Genomic DNA, 16,223 nt, shown 5'->3' on the forward strand with positions numbered 1-16,223 from the left:
TTTTGGACACTGTGGCTGCATTTTGGAGTAAAAATGCAGCCACAAATGCAGTCTTTTGGACTATGGGGAAAAAGGCTTTTCTGCCTGGGCTCCCGGAGTTAGCCGTGGCTGTAAGCTGCTTTCGTCTAACTGCTAGTGGCTCCGCCTCACCCCGTAGTGATCGACTCCCTGCAGCTACGCAGCGCCGCTATTCCCCTGCTTGGATCTCTGAGTAGCTGCCTCTCAGACTGCCAGGATCTCATAGTACTCTCAGTCTCTGACACTTTTTGTCTGTTGCTAATAAGGATGATCGATCAGCCATTGTTATCATGGAAATCCTCACTGTGCCGCGGATTCCGGCTGAGGGTTTTTCCTCTTCGTCTTCCTGCTCAAAACACAGCGCCGCTGCGCGCCCGCTTCGCGCCCCGCTTCGCGCCCGCTTCGCGCCCGCTTCGGATGTTATCAACCCATGTTCATTCTTCAGATAATCCTTTATATACAGAACAGAAACTGCTAAGCTAAAAACTAATTACGAAGTGAATGCTACCAGTCAAAATTTGCATTCATTTCGCGATTTCACTGCTTTTGCAGCTGCTCCGTTGGCGCCGCTACTCCTTTCCGCTTCTCTTTCACGGTTACTTGCACAACTTTACTTCGTTCCTCAGCAACAAAATACAGCCCATCGTTATTTATTGAAGATTTTACATTTCCAAAAACACAGGAATCTAATGTTTCGTTTCGTTTTGTACGTTTGGAAGCTCATTCCCTCTCACATAATCGGAAAAGCCGGGGAATGGCGGCGCTTTTGACATTTCTCTGACATTCGGAAAAATATGGTTTACTAATTTTANTATATTGTTGAATTATTTCCTGCTAAAATGGGGGTTAGGGTTGACGTTTAACTGTTCCTACCACTCCAGCGGTGAGCTGGCAATGTGGGATTTGGCCAAGACCGGTAAGCAGAAGTGGAGTCTGTTTGGAACGTCGTCTGAGGGTCAGAACCACAGCCGGATCGTCTTCAACATGAGTTCTGTTCAGCTGCAGGACGGCCGAGAGATTCTCATCAGCACATCCATGGACAGAGAGGTGTGTGCCTGGCTTCACCCAAAAAAATAACTAAAGTTTTACTTACCCACTTTTGTTTTACTAGATCTTTGAGGAAAAAATGATTTGTCTCTAAGAGTTTTTAAACTTTTACAAATTGTTTTAGAAATAAAAAAGTTGTACAAGACATTAAAAAGAATAAAAAATGGGGAAAGTACTTTTTAATTTAATACACTTGAAAAGAACAAATATTCAACTTTTCTGCTCTTTAGAACTTTAGAAGTTCTTTTTCTCCAGCCAAAGATAAATGTTTAACCTGAAACCTGCATTTTGAGAAACTGTTGGTTAAAAATAAGACTTTTGTGACAAAAATTATGTCATATTAGAAATTTAAATGGAAATAATGCTCTTTTTTTTAATCCAGCATAAAATCCATGTTTGTTTATGCTTCTGGGATTTAGTGCTTCTTTACACTGCAGCAACCTCAGACAGATTAGGTGGGTTGAAGAGGATTAAGTTGTTCTCTTTTTGCCACTGGTTCAGATTAAATGCTGGGACATGGACTCTCTGAGCTGCTGTTGGACCCTGCCCACGCTGGGGGGTCACGTCTACACCTTGAGCTTCTCCCCAGTGGGCGTCGGCTGTCTTGCGCTTGGCGTCGGGGACAACCTGATCCGAGTGTGGAATACGCTAAGCACCCAGAACCAGTACGACGTCAGATCGTTTTGGCAGGGCATCAAGTCCAAGGTCACAGCGGTAAGACTTAGCTGTGGGTATCTTACAATTTTCCAAAACTCAGTGTGGTTAAAAAAATGAGACCACAGTAAAACTGTACCCTCAGTGAAACATCATCATGTGTGCTGTGAAGGACATGGTCACATTAGGGCTTGAAACAGTTTGAAAATATAAAAAAACGTCCCCTTTATTAGCAAACAGGTGAACTTTTAAAACTACTTACTTGTAGTAAACATTCTAGAGATGAAAAACATGTATTAGTTTTTGCTTTAATTGCAGCTGGCGTGGCACCCGAAAAAAGAGGGGTCCTTGGCTTTTGGAACCGATGATGGAAAAGTTGGGATCTATGACGTCTTCTCCAACAAGTAAGATCCTCTATGGCAGGATTTGTAATACTCTTTCCAAACTTCCTCCTTCTCCTGATTGCTTTTGACCGCTGGTTCAAGGAGGTCATTTCATGTGTTTTTGTATCCATTTGCCAAACTGGCAAAACACAAAACACTGAAAGTGTCTTTCATCTTCCAATTCCTTTGGGTCATTTTCCTAAAGTGTCACCATCCTCTCTCTCTCTCTGATTGTTCTCCTGCAGGCCTCCTCAGATATCGAGCTCCTATCACAGGAAGACTGTGTACACATTGGCCTGGGGGCCCCCAGTGCCCCCGCTGTCGTTTGGTGAGTCCCTGCTAGCTCTGAAATCAAAATCAAGAAAACTTTAACTTGAAAATGTTGCTGCTGATTTCCAAAGTGCAGCTGGTCTGCAGGGACAGACTGCATCTATGAGACACGTTTGTGTGACGTTTAGGTGCAGAAGGAAAGCAGAGCTACAGTCTGTACAGCTGCGCCGGCGAGGGCATCATCCTGCAACACGAACCAGCGAGGCTGAACGGAGAGGCATCAGACATCGACGAGCTCATCAGAGACACCAACAACATCCAGGTGGGGTGTGTGTGGAGTGTGTGTGTCATCAGGATGACAAAACTAAAATCTTGAGTCATTTCTGATATTTTTTTTAGCTGAACATTAGAAAAAAAGCCTGTGTTCGGTCTTGTTTCTACTGAACCTCTCCTGCTTTCAAACAGCACAAGTTGTCTCCACACACGGACCTCAGCTGGAAGCCGGATGGGAAGGTTGTCGCCATCGGCAACGAGGATGGGTGAGTGACTCAAATCTATTTACCCACAGAATAAGGAGATTAGTTCTGTTTGAGCTGTTGAGACTTTGTATTTATTTCTGTGTTCATTTAAAGTTCAAAAGCAGGACCAGTAAATTCAGAGTCGTCAGAGGATAGTTGGGGGTCTTTGAGAATTTTTATTTTTAATATTTATGTGTTTATTTTTTTTTAGAATCTTTTTGTTGTCTGTTTCTAGTCTCAACAAAATTACTTCACTGATTTAATTTTAGTTCAGGATATTTTTGGCATCCTGAGCCAGAAAAGGTTAAAAAAAAAGAGGCAGTGGTATAGCTTCAGTTTCCTCAGTAGAGTTAGTTTTCATTAAATAATTGTAAGTTGTTTTAACTAGAGAAGGGCCACAACTCCTTCTTGAGTTACAGTGTTAGCATCACAAAGAATTTCTTCTAAATGAATTGTTATAAACTAGAGGAGTAGCAATACATTGCTTTATATCAGTTAAATGATTAATGATCCAATTACGTTGATGCAAAATATAAATATCAGTCTGTTTCATCAAGTTTAAGATATTTCCTTATTTTTAACTTTTTACTCCAATGCCTGTAAGAGCATAGTCGTTATTTTTTTGAGTTGAAATGGATGTTAAGTGCGCATATGATTTATTGATTGCAGTTTTGTGAATTAAATTGTATTGTGACAGACATATCAGCAAACATTGTATCGTTGTCTAAGTAATAGATATGATATTGTGGTTAGTCATACCCACACACCTTCTGAACATCTGAGTGTTTTGTTCCTGCAGGAGCATCGATGTGTATCAGGCTCCCAGTCTGTTGCTGCTGTGCAGCATCCAGCAGCACCACAAGATCATCAACACGCTGCGATGGCACCACGACCACGGCGCTGCGCCGGAACTCCACTGCCTGCTGGCCTCAGGCTCCAGCAATGCCATCGTCTACATCCACGACCTCCGCTCTGTCATTGGTTGGAAACATCTTCTTGTTGTTTTCAGATATTTTTTTCCTCCATTCATTATTGGTATTTCTTGTCGATCCTGACCTCGTGCAGTTCTAGAATTTTTAGCTATGAAAACATTATTTCAGACCTTTTTTCTAGATTTTTGTGTTTATTATTCCTTTATTTAAAAAAAAAGGAAAATTGAGTTGACATTTTAAACTGCCTTATTATTGTCTGATTAGCAGTTAGTGACTGGCAGATTCTGTGTATTCAGAGAATGTAGATCCTTACCTTAATTTTGACATTTCAAAAAATCTTCACAACTTTTCTGCAATAAGTTCAGCCTTCCTGTTATCCGTTGAAAGCCTGAATAAACAGTAGCTGTCTCCCTACACATTGTTTAAACTATTGTCCACCTGAGTAGCTTCTTACAATTTCTCCCTCTGACTTCATTTTAAGAGACTTTTTATCTTTACACAATAACAACGTTCACACTGAAGAGTGTTGCCAATGCAACCTGGTACTGCTGAGGAAGAGGCCATTCACAAATAGCAAAATAATTGCAATCAACTGGTGTTTTGGAGCATCTTTGTCTTTTGTTATTGGAAATGTCATCGTATCAGGGAAAATTAGAGGGGACAAACGTTTTGTTGCTTTTTTGAATGCTCAATCAGTTGGAACTATGTGTCTTGCATTTTGCACAGATTTAGCAAAATCTGTTTTAATTTGTATATTTTTTCTTTCACATAGAATCAAAGTTTAGTTTATTTCTTTAATCTAGTTTTGGGCAGCATATATTTCATTATCTCGCTTTCTGCAGAGAATCCTCCAGAGAGCCCGGCGGTGCTGACTGAGCCGTACCGCCGGCTCTGTGGTCACACGGCTAAAATCACCAGCGTGGCCTGGAGTCCGCACCACAGCGGCCGACTCGTCACCGCCTCATACGACGGCACGGCTCAGGTCAGTCTGGACATGTATCTGGGTACTTTACTTCTATGCAGTCTTGAACTACACTTAAGCTCCTATACTTTATTCGAATAAATAAATAAAATACAAATAAATAAATAAAATACAAATATCTCCCTAAAGTATAGGGAGTTATTTTGTTCATTTGAACATGTCGCATTACAAACAGGTTTTGAATAAAAAGGAGTAGTGGGAAGAAAAAACCTTATACCATCTACTTCTTCTCTCAAAAGTGAATTAGCTATACCATCAATCAACCATCCATATAGATTTATCTTTAGCTCTAAACAAACATCTTCTTAATGCTCATTTACCCAGTTGAACAGTTTGAGTTGGACGGTGATATTTAATGGTGTCCCTCCATGTAGGTGTGGGACGTCCTGGAGGAAGCGGCCGTCTCCAACTACCGTGGTCACACTGGGTATCTGCTGTGTGTTGACTGGTCTCCAGCTGATCCAGATGTGATCTGGACTGGAGGGAAAGACTTCACAGTCCAGGAGTGGAAGGTCTCCCAGCAGGAGTTCACCAAGCCCCCTAAAGGTAGACATGGACATGAAGAAGGTCTGTTTGCCGATACAGCTTTCTGTGACGCCATGCTACCATTTAATCTCAGGGAAGAAGATGGTCATGATGCAGGAAAAGAAGCAGAAGAAGAAGAACAAGATGGCATCAGGATCTGTTGGACCGGCAGAACCGAAGATCAACGGCGAGCCGGCAACTGAAGGAAAGCAGGCAGAGCAGGCTCTGTCTGAGGAAGACGAAGAGGAAGAAGTCCGATCAACAAACAGTCTGGAATCTCCAGCTGGTAGGTGAACAGTACAGTAAAAGGAGCTTGTTTTAATTATTATTTTATATGAAGCATTTTTTTTTATTCTTAGCAGTTATTGAGGTACCAAGGAAATCCACTCCTGCTGCAAAACTTAAAGACAAACCAGGTGAGTGGATTCATCTTTTCTGAAAAACTGAACAGGATGGTTGTGAAAATGAGAGTAAATTCTGATGTTTGTTTTGCATCTATTAATCCAATCCTCCATTGTAAATAACTGGTCAATATCTCATAATGTTTCATGTGTTGCCTCTCCAGACCTGATGAAGAAGAAGAAGCCTCGCTCCATGCTGCCTCTCAGCACATCCATGGACCACAGGCCCAAAGAGGAGCTGCTGCAGGACTGCCTGACTCTGGCTTCAGTCAAACACTCCAGTGGTGAGAAGCTTAAAGTCAGAGGGTTCATGTCATCAAAGGTTCATATCCATCTAGAGAAATATTTACTAATTCTTAAACTAAGGCAAAATGGATCTATTCAGCCGTCGATCTGTCTCCATAACTGAAGGCATCTGATTGGTTGGTTTCAATCATTTGGTTTCATATTTTTAAACAATGAATACCAATTGGAAAGCAGCTGGACTGAATGTTATTGAAAATCCATTTCAGTAGAGGTGCAGCAATAGATCAGACATGATTTCCTTAATTTTGAGAGAGCTGCAGTCGCCCAGTACTTAAATGAGAAACTGAGCTTGTTTCCCTCCACAGAAGTCTGAAAATCAGGAGTTGACATTAATCACCACACTGTTTCCAACTTTGTCGCTGCATTTTGCGACTTTTCAGACATTGGCCAAAATCAAAATCGTCAGGTCAGACTTTTATAAAGATAGGTGATTGGCCAGAAAACTGTAGTCGTTACACCTCTATATATCAACGAACTTCACAAATAGAAATATCTGTGAATTGCACACAGCTTGATTCTGTTTAATAATTTGGTGACGTCTGAAAGCAATTAGCTGCATAGTTCTGCACTACTTTGTGTTTCTATGTCACATAAAGACATGTTTGTGGCTACAACTTGACATTATGTGGAAAGGTTCAAGGGGCGTAAATATTTATTGCAGGGTGCTGTACTTGAGGTTCTAGATTTTGACTTATGCACTAAACTTTTGTTGCTTTATCTTGCAAAAACTGGTTAAGTTTCTACATACAAAAAGGTCAAAGATCTGTCGATAAAAGCGTTTTTGTGTTTTTAGCGCCACCTGCAGGCTGTGTCCCAGGCCAAGGAGATTATATCCACCTGGGTCTGTTTCATGACAGAGAGGCTCTGCACCGCATGTTTCAGGCTGAAGGTTTGTGGGATTTTTCTTCTTCAGCTGCTGAAGGTTAAGAAGTTCAGAGTCAAAGACTAAACTATTTTTCTTCTTCTCTTGTTGTTTAGAGGAGAGCCATGTGGAGGCGGGCCACTACGACTCTGTGGTGTATTTGCGCCTGTGGAGCGGAGACCTGCAGGGGGCGCTGCAGCTCGCCACGGAGAGAGGAGAGCTCAGTGACCACCTGCTCTCCATCGCTCCCATGGGTAACAGCTTCACCTCAGCAGGCTGCGCTTTTATTGCTGTGCACAAGGGTTCCCTCTAGTGGTGAACAGGAGAATTTTAGATTTATTCTAGTAGAAAACGGTTTGGTTTTATTTTTCTTCTCGTGCAGCTGGCTTCGAGGTGTGGAGCCGTACGGTGGAGGCCTTCGTCAAGCAGCTGTGTCTGCAGGAGCAGTTCCTGAAGGCAGCGTCCCACCTGCTGTCCATCAACAAGCTGTACGAGGCTGTGGACCTGCTGAGGTCCAACAAGCTCTACAGGTTCATGTCTCCCACCGTTCATACACACGAGCTTATCTGTGTAACTTACTGTTGCTCTCTGCTTAATTTATGTTTACATCCACTCATCCTGGGCATTAGGTTCCATTTTTAGTATTTTTTTTCCAGAGTAGGGTAATTGCACAACATATGGCTTCAAAGACTATAAAACAAGAAATGGGTGTGCAAGATTGAGTTTATTGCGGACATTCACGTTCCTTTATTTAACTGATGTCCTAAAGAAGCACATCTAAGAGGCGTTGTGAATGGTGATGTTGTGGTCAGGAAGAATCTGCAGTAACAGTCAGTCTCAGAACAAGTCTGAAGTGGCTTCTGACTGAAGACAGTTGCTGTAGGTAGGACAGTTTCAAGATTGTCATGATATGTCAACAGCTCAACATCTGGGCAGAACAGACTGTGTGATAGTAAATTATCTATCACAGTAAAGAAACTATGTCCTGGATGATTCAGTCAGTTGTTAGCAAGCACTGCTAATCCACCTCAGTTTCTTTTGCTAAAGATGTTTGAACTGAATTAATGGAGGTGGTGGGACTAAGGAGATCTAAGGAGTGGTTCCAAACACATCCAAATCAAAAAGATTCAAATAAATCAATAAAAGTTTAGAAATAAGTGACATAAATGCCCTTCTTAAAAGCACAGTGAGAAGCAGAGTATTTATGGCACAGACTTTAGTTTTAATGCCGTTGATTTTTGTGCTGTTCCTGCGTCTGGTCTGGTGTTCTTCAGGGAGGCCATTGCTCTGGTGAAAGCCCGGCTCCCTGCAGACCAGCCTCTGCTGAAGGATCTCTACACATGCTGGGCTGCTGTGCTGGAGAAAGACGGACATTTATCTGCTGCTGCTAAATGGTCAGAAGCAGAACCACAGAATTACACCCAGAATTCAGATTGTGATTCTGAACTGTTTATATTTTCTCTCCTCCTACGTTTGCGCTCAGTTACCTCGGTGCCGGCTGCAGTTTTGACGCAGCCAAAGTCATCGCCAGGAAGAACGACGCCCCGTCTCTGAGGACGGCGGCTGATCTGGCGAGAATCTCCGGAGAGGAAGTTCTGGGCCAAACTCTGGCTCTGAGATGCGCTAAAGACCTGGCCGCTGCTCAGGACTGGGTCGGAGCACAAGAGGTTCTGAGCTCACAGAGCCCCCTGCTGGTGAGAATCTGTCATATCCTGAAACTACTCCTTTCTGTAAATATTCAGAGCATTTAATGTTGCACTTTGTGTCCTGTAGGCCCACAGGCTCCATCTGTGTGTGGCTGAACTGCTGGCTGCGGCGCTGGAGGACTCTGGCGTCCTCGCCCCGGCTTCCTGTGTCTCCACTCATCTGTGGGCAAACCTGAACGGTTACACCACCTTCCAGGACAGAGCGAGAGACATCTGGGAGGAAGAGTTTAACGTTTGCCTGAATTCAGCTGGAGATCGGAGCATCAGCGCGCTTCTGGAAGAGCTGAAGTCTGTGGAGACTCCAGCACGGAGCGCCAGCATTCCTCTCAGACAGGTTCGCTCCGAAGACCACCCACAGAGAACATTCACATGTATTGCAAAATGGGAACGACTTGGGTTGCTGAATTAAAAAATGAAAAGAATACAAATATTTGAAACGGAGAGATACATACTACCATCTGTGTTTGCTAAATGCTAAAACTTCTCTTTTCTGTTCTGGTTTGGCTCTGCCGTCTTTTTTCCTGCATCAACCAGCTCTGCTTCTGGGTGGAGGCCAAACTATAACACTGAAATAATGTCTAAGAAGACATTAATTGATTGGAGCTCATTTTAACCTATTAAACCTTTAATCGTAAGTTAATTATTTGTTTCAATTCATTACACGAACCCATTTCTGTCCATGTTCAGGTCCTGCTGTACTCCTCGGTCCATCTGACTCGCTCGCTGCTCAGCTGGCTGCTGAGCGACGACGGGCGGCTGCTGACGGAGCTGTGGCAGGCTGCGGCTTGGATCGGAGACTCTGGACACTTTGAGGTCTCTGCGACGTTCTGCCGGCTGCTGTTCCCTGAAGGTATCAGTACCACTTCAAGCTTTTATTTAAGCTGGTTTGAAATCATTCTAGAGATTGTAGTTAATATTAATTAGGGCTGAGTGATGCAGCTTAAAAGTAAAATTAGATTTTTTTTTTCAGAGCAGATGTGATTTTAATTTAATTTTTATTAAAATGACAGAAACCATTTTCAAAAGTGACTTATTTCAGTCATCCCTTCTGAGAGTTGTACAATGGAGAATTGGGGACCAGCTGCGAGAGTCTTTAATTATGAAAATATAGTCATTAGCAAAATAAATGCTTCTTTACTAGAAGAACTTCTGAAATATGAAAAGTTATTTAAGAAAAAAAAGCCTGAGTTTTTTACTTTTTTTTTTTGGTTGTTGGGAATTTTCGTGAAATTACTTAATTCTATTATTTCAACATTAATGTCATTCTACTTTATTCTTGTAAAATGCCGTATTCTTGTAATGAAAAAAGAAAAAAAATATTTGCGTGACCATTATATTTCAGAGTATACCTGAATTTATAGTGCAAATATATGGCAGCTTCCCAAGCAAGATGGCGGCTCTGGCTGCGGTGACATCACTCTGAACTAAGGAAAGCTGTGGTGGGAAAAAAAAAATCCAATGTTCCAAAAATTAAATCTTCAAAAATTAGATTAATGGATAAAATCAATTTATCTCCCAGCCCTGATATTAACTAATTGATCGGTTTGTCACACAGGTGACGTCAGGATATTTTCCAGGAAACATTCCACAACACTCCACCTCTCTGAAGCTGAAGCTGAAGCCGAAGCCGGCAGCCTGCAGGCGGTCGTCTGTTACCACCGTCTGTATGAGTGTTGGTGGAGGGACTCGGTGGTCCAAAATGGACCCAGCTTCTGCATCAACGACGAGCCGAACGACCAGGCAGGAGCGGCAGAGTTGAAAGAGCGGTGCTCTCAAGGACTGGACTTTGAGCCATCGGCGCTTCTATCAGAGCCTCATGCGGCCTGTCAGGCCACTCAGAGGTCAGTGAGAGAGACCCAGGAGCGACTGTCCACCATGGTTCTGCAGCACAGCCGGGTCCAGGATGGACGGACGGACTCTGGGAACCAACAGGAAGGCAGTCAGTCTCAGACAGCAACCTCAGACGTTGAGCAAGGGTCAGGATTGTCGTCGCTTATTTCCATTTTCTTTATCTGGAGAAGTGGCTCTTAAAATGCCATAAAAAGGTCTAAATTTCCTCATCAGGTTTCACGTTTCATTAAGCTGTGCCTCATATTTGTACATTTCAGCAGCTGGGTTAAGTCTGATGTTAAGCTTACTGTCTTTTTAAAAGTTCTAGCCCTAGATGTAATAACACTTGTATGGCGGAGCTGGTTTTACTTTTACTTAATGTTCGTCTTTTAGTCAAATTCTTTGGAACATTTCAGACCAAAGTGACTGTTGCTCTTCTTCCTGATGTTTCCTTCCTTTTTATGCAGATCTGAGGAGGAGGAAACTTTCCTTTCTTTGTCCTCAAAGATGTCCAAACTCCAACAGACCCTAGAAAACATTCCCAACACAATCAAGGTAATTAAAGTTGGTTGGCAAGTCTGGATACAAACAATTCCAAGAAATGGACAATGCCTATGGATTTTTTTTTTTTGTCTTGCAGATGTTTCCTCGTCCAGATGTGGTGGAATGTTGCCTTGTTCTCTTGCATCTCGACAAGTCGTCTTCTGTTTCAGACGTCCTTCGACAACAGGCCAAAGATCTGCTCCAAAAATACGGAACCAGTCTGCCTGTCCTGAAAGCGTCCCGAGGATTCCTGACGTGATCTGGTTTTCCTTTAGACTGAAACACCTCACTCGCACAGCTTTTTTGGAAATGAAATAAATCTTTGAAACAGATCTTGAGTCGAGTGAAACTACATCACAACGTCCGCTACCTGATCGGAAGATGAAATCTTATGTTCTCAACAAACCTGGAAGCAGAAAACGGAACAACTGAACCCACAGAGCATTTACCTCATTCAGAATGAGCTAAAACAGTTTTAATTTTTGTTGAAATTATACATTTTAATTTACAGGCCCTTCCAGCATCAACTTAAAAAAATAAATCCCTGCAGGGGGTTGGGGGGGAAGAAAGGGGTTGAGGGAATCTGTCTGAGAAGTCTTTAAAATCCCAGGATGTCAGGCGCTGGTCCCACGCTGTAAAAACAAACACGTTTAAAAAAAATTGATCCGACTTGTTTGGCCTGAGACTCGGCTAAAAAGTGACATGGAAAGAAACGAGTCGGCCACTAAAGGATCTGTTCCCACTGCGAGTCCATTGAAAGTCGCTCGGATATGTTCACACAAGTTCCTTGTTGGAGAGCAGAATTTTTTTTTTTTTAAAAAACGAGTGAAGCTGAGCGGCTGCTCAGTGTTTGTTGTTGGTCTCCTCCTGTCCCGACCCGGAGATCCCGTTCTGTGGCTGGCTGGATCCAGATCCCAGACCGTAGAGCCGACCGCAGTACTTGGCGTCATCGATGTGGTCTTCAAAGAAAAGCTGCAAAGACGAGAACAGCTTAAATTAAAAACAGAGCTGTGCTAAAGTTTTCAACTACCCTAAATTCCTTTTTTTCTCTTTCAAAAAGTTCTGAAACAAATTCTGAAGGTTTTTCTCTATCGACTTCAGATACTTTTCAACACAGTCCTTGAAAACTTAAGTTTTGCCAGGCATAACCAAAACTGAACATGTTACAAGTTTAATAGGCAGGTAAATAAATGACAAAAATCAAAAAACAAATGGAGAAGCAGCAAAACCTTCAAAAGAGCCCAGAGACAACGTCTGAATATTATTGGAAGTAAACAAACAAAGAACAAAAAATATTTTATACAAAACTCTGATCATGCCATTAAACACAAAACAACTCAGAATTTCAGGGCAAATCATTCTATTTTTGACCTTTTCATCACTGCTTAGCATTTTTAGCAAAAAAAAAAAAAAATTCAAATTTGAATGTCTGGTTTTGGTGAAACATCAAATGTCATTAAAAGGAAAAAACTTGTTAAATGAACTTTAAAGATAGAAAAACTTTTTACCACATCTGATCCAAGCTTATCAACCTCATTAATACTTATTGTACAGAACAATTTCAAAAATTTATAAAACAGAGGACTACTTTAGTTGCATAACTTCAAAGGTTGAGGCTCAGTTTACCTCTTTCATCCTGAAGAAAGCCATCCCTGTGAGCAGCGAGTCGGATCCGGCCTGATGCTGCCGTCCGATCCTCTTCAGCTCCAGCTGATCGGCTACTTCCTGCAGGCCTCCCTGCAGCACAAACACAGCAGGCGGGTGAATCCTGGCTCCTCCAAACTGGATCAAATATAAGATGTGGTTATATTTCAGCAAACCTTGAGACTTTTGCAGCTCTTCATCAGGTATTTGACATCGTAGATTGCAGGAAAAAACAAGTTGAGGATCTGAAAGAAGTCGTGCTCCTCCTCAGGAAGCCGAGCGTCTGTCAGAAGCTTCACCAGATAGCCAAAGTCGTAGCCGCTGAAAAATCAAAGATGAGAATGTTTGTAAAAATGCTTATGAATCACAGGGGCTACATCTGCTAGGTTTAAAAATAGGGCTGTGTGATAATATCGATTTTGCGATATATATCGATATTTTCTTTCCTAGAAAAAAAATCGATATTCATCCGAAAGTATCGTAACATCCAACTGTCACCTTGCTCACTCACTGCTTGCTTCGCCGGGAGTTTGATTAGGTCATCAGGCTTAGAGTGATTCCTTCAGATGTTAAGTGTCAAGGTTAAAAAGGTATCAAACTATTCAGAGCAGGGTACTTGGTGCACTTTATTTACTTTATAAATCCATGTAAGCTCCAGTTTGTACTGTTTCAATTAAAAGAAACATGTTTTCTCACCACTTCTATGATTTATTTTGTCCAGCTGTCGACTTTAAGTCTGTGTCCATGTCCAATCAGAGCCAGGTATTGTGTAGTTGGTGCTTTTAATCAGTTTTCAGTTAAATTAATTCAATGCAACTCTATAACAGTCACAAAATGTCACCAAAATCACTCTGTCCCTCTAAAATTTTTCAAAAAAATCGCAAAGGTGTATTGAATTGTATCGCTTGCTGAATATCGCAATATCATGAGCAGAATATTGTGAATTGTATCGTATCATGAGATTATGCATCACTACAGCCCTATTTAAAAACAGCCAACCTGTGGAAGGAGAGCCACTTGACGTTTTCACAAAGCACCAGGCCGGACGTCATGAGGAGCTCTGCAAAGTACAGCGTGTCGATTCCTTCTTCTTCATGCTTTTTGAACTGGAGGCCGGAGTTCTGCAGCAGGTCGATGGAATCCTGCGAATACATGTCTTCTCTGAGGAGAAGATAAACATCTCATTACATTCTTAGTATGGTACAAAACTAAACATATTTTGTTCACCCTGAATCACCAGGGATGTGGTATTCCACTTACGTGAGGTTGAATTTGAAGTTGAACTGCCACGTCGTCGTCCCCGGAGGATAAGTGCCGTCCTCGTTCATGAACGTGAGTCCGAGCTGGATGATCTTCAGGAGGTCCACGTTGCATCTCAGCAGCTGGTACTGGTAGTCCACCGTGCTGCGAAACTCTCCGATTGGCCGCACAACAACCCCAGGGAACTCTGTGTCCTAATGAGCAACAGAGATCATCACTGATCTGTTAAAGTGACGAGGGTCAGCCACTTCAACTAATCTCTCAAAGAGAAGTATACAGGAGTAGTTCAGGTATAGTTTAGGTTTGGATTTGTGAGCACAGAGTGGATCAATTGATCAGCTCAGGATGCATGTACGTAAAATTTGTTTCGCTGAACAAAGTCAAAACTCTCACCATGGCGACATAGTTGTAGCTTTGGATAATCTGTCTGATCTTTCTCATCTCTTCTTCCACATTGCTCGCCCAGACTTCACAGATGATCTGACTGGAATCTGCAAGTGCAGCTGGCATGTTGGTAGGTTGGATGAAAAGCTAAAATCCTAGCAGTCCTGCGGCACTCAGTGGGAGGCAAAGAGCGAATCCGATAAAGAAAAGAGGGACAATCCTGGAAGAATAAGGAAAGGAAAATGTCAGCCAGTTTACCCCGTGATTAGCAAGGGAATTTGAACTAGGAGTATGACACACAGAAAAACTAAAACCTATCACATTCCAGTCTGTAAAAACACCCAAAAAACTCCTCTTCTCTGATGCACCTGTATCAAGATTATAAACATCTTTTTCAATGCATAAACGTGGAGATATAAAATAACGCTGTTTTATAGCTATAATTGTTTCTATTTTTTAAAACAAACATAATGTGCTGGCATGCCTGATTCAAGATCTGGGCAAAAAATGAGCTAAACATCAGACAAAGCACACAACAAAACCGTCTGTAGAGCTGTGGTTTGAGCTTTAAGAAAAATCTAGCTCCTCTGTAGGGAATAATAACTTATTAATACACAAGAACTCTTTCCTTTAGAACCTTTTATACTTTGGCCCTATTTGCTATACGTCATCATTTTACTTTTTTCATGTTTAATCATCACCAAAATGTAATGCCCAACATTTAGATTAAACAGGTAAATCAGATGAGATAGAATATTGAGAATTTTTTTTTTCATCATGTTGCCATGACAGCAGAAGGAGCAACCGTTAGCTTAGTTAGTTCAAATTCAACTAGAAAGCACCAAATACAGAGAAAAATGTTAACTACAAGCCATTTGAAAGAGTATGCTTATAGGAAATTAATTAAATTCACTGTAAGCGATCTATTTGAAACAAAAACAAACGTCGCAACGACTGGAACGCTAGCATTTAGCTTAGCATCGAAGCTAACCTTCGACGGGAAGCGGCACAAAAACAAAGAACAAATAAGAAGCGCTTCCCTGTTCCACTCCTCCGCGTGTTGTACTCGAGCTTTATCTGCCATAAGGATGACACACTGACGTTGGGAAAATTATTAAAATATCATTTTACCTGCTGTTTTCTTCAATCGAAGCCTGTCAGCCTGGTTGATGAGGATGTTTTCTTATTCGTTTTCTTTTCGCCTCTTCGTCTTCAAAACGCACAGGAGCACCACCTGCTGTCAGGGAGTGATTGCGTGATGACGTGATATCTACTAGCCCTACACGTACTCAATAGATAAAATATGAGAACAAATTCAAGCCTTAGTTTACAGTAGCATGCTGGTTTTTTTTTCTAATTTATTGTGATTGCTTGATATGGACTGATATAAATATTTGCTACAATTTCTCATTTTTTTTTCCCAGTTGCAACTGATATGCTTGTTCTTTTTATTACAAAGCCATAAAACACACACTGCTCCCGCATTTAACTTTTTTAGTGAGAAACAGGGTTGTTTGGATGAAGATGTTTTAATATTTTTAAACCTGCATGTTTCCTTCATATACAACTGAAATCAAAATTTACATACAGTGTAAAACATTTTTTTCTCTGTCTCATTTTAAATCAGACTAAACTTGTTTCTGTTTTACATTTATCATCTTCGAATTCACAAATGCACCAACATTTATTTAGTATTTAGTATAATTTCCCTTTTAAACTGCAAAGCCTAGATCAAATGTTTTGGATTTCCATCTACAAGTATGTATTTACATGTTAATGATTTCTACTGGACTGTACTTTAAACCGATAATGCCATTATGTTGCTTTATATTGTTTTCAGACATGACAGTCTCATTTCCTATTAGGAGCAAATATCTAAGTTGAAAGAAAATCATTCAAAATTTAAATCTGTCAGGGGTTTGAATAATTTTGGGCTTTAATGTACGTTGGGATTATCT

General features: G+C 41.4%; 2 protein-coding genes across 2 annotated transcripts; one reads left to right on the forward strand and one right to left on the reverse strand.

Moving 5' to 3' along the window:
• The first annotated feature begins 865 nt into the window (after positions 1–865).
• LOC106943238 (gem-associated protein 5-like) lies at positions 866–11,309 on the forward strand. Its single transcript, XM_015026566.1, has 22 exons — positions 866–1,065; positions 1,567–1,779; positions 2,038–2,123; positions 2,348–2,430; positions 2,561–2,694; positions 2,838–2,911; positions 3,690–3,871; positions 4,665–4,804; positions 5,179–5,350; positions 5,424–5,615; positions 5,692–5,745; positions 5,895–6,014; positions 6,830–6,925; positions 7,015–7,152; positions 7,281–7,428; positions 8,173–8,292; positions 8,382–8,592; positions 8,672–8,938; positions 9,292–9,454; positions 10,160–10,580; positions 10,902–10,989; positions 11,075–11,309. Exons 1-22 carry the CDS (start codon positions 913–915, stop codon positions 11,234–11,236), a joined length of 3,417 nt encoding a protein of 1,138 aa, XP_014882052.1. The 5' UTR covers positions 866–912; the 3' UTR covers positions 11,237–11,309.
• Positions 11,310–11,420: 111 nt separating this feature from the next.
• Positions 11,421–15,517, reverse strand: cnot8 (CCR4-NOT transcription complex, subunit 8). Its single transcript, XM_015026567.1, has 7 exons — positions 15,397–15,517; positions 14,275–14,485; positions 13,882–14,075; positions 13,621–13,782; positions 12,798–12,942; positions 12,604–12,714; positions 11,421–11,949 (listed from the first exon to the last, which is right to left on the reverse strand). The coding sequence occupies exons 2-7, from the start codon at positions 14,389–14,391 to the stop codon at positions 11,821–11,823; spliced, it is 858 nt and encodes a 285-aa protein (XP_014882053.1). The 5' UTR covers positions 14,392–14,485; positions 15,397–15,517; the 3' UTR covers positions 11,421–11,820.
• Positions 15,518–16,223: the final 706 nt, after the last annotated feature.

The sequence above is a fragment of the Poecilia latipinna genome, unplaced genomic scaffold, assembly GCF_001443285.1.
Source record: "Poecilia latipinna isolate Pla-1442-1.1 unplaced genomic scaffold, P_latipinna-1.0 Scaffold5032, whole genome shotgun sequence".
NCBI lineage: Eukaryota > Metazoa > Chordata > Actinopteri > Cyprinodontiformes > Poeciliidae > Poecilia > Poecilia latipinna.

Coding starts and splice junctions, on each gene's coding strand:
- LOC106943238 (XM_015026566.1), top strand. CDS start 913: ATGTGGGATTTGGCCAAGACCGGTAAGCAGAAGTGGAGTCTGTTTGGA. Junction 3,872..4,664: donor CGACCTCCGCTCTGTCATTG/GTTGGAAACATC, acceptor CGCTTTCTGCAG/AGAATCCTCCAGAGAGCCCG. Junction 10,581..10,901: donor ACCTCAGACGTTGAGCAAGG/GTCAGGATTGTC, acceptor CTTTTTATGCAG/ATCTGAGGAGGAGGAAACTT.
- cnot8 (XM_015026567.1), bottom strand. CDS start 14,391: ATGCCAGCTGCACTTGCAGATTCCAGTCAGATCATCTGTGAAGTCTGG. Junction 12,715..12,797: donor AGAGCTGCAAAAGTCTCAAG/GTTTGCTGAAAT, acceptor TTTGTGCTGCAG/GGAGGCCTGCAGGAAGTAGC. Junction 11,950..12,603: donor CTTTCTTCAGGATGAAAGAG/GTAAACTGAGCC, acceptor TCGTCTTTGCAG/CTTTTCTTTGAAGACCACAT.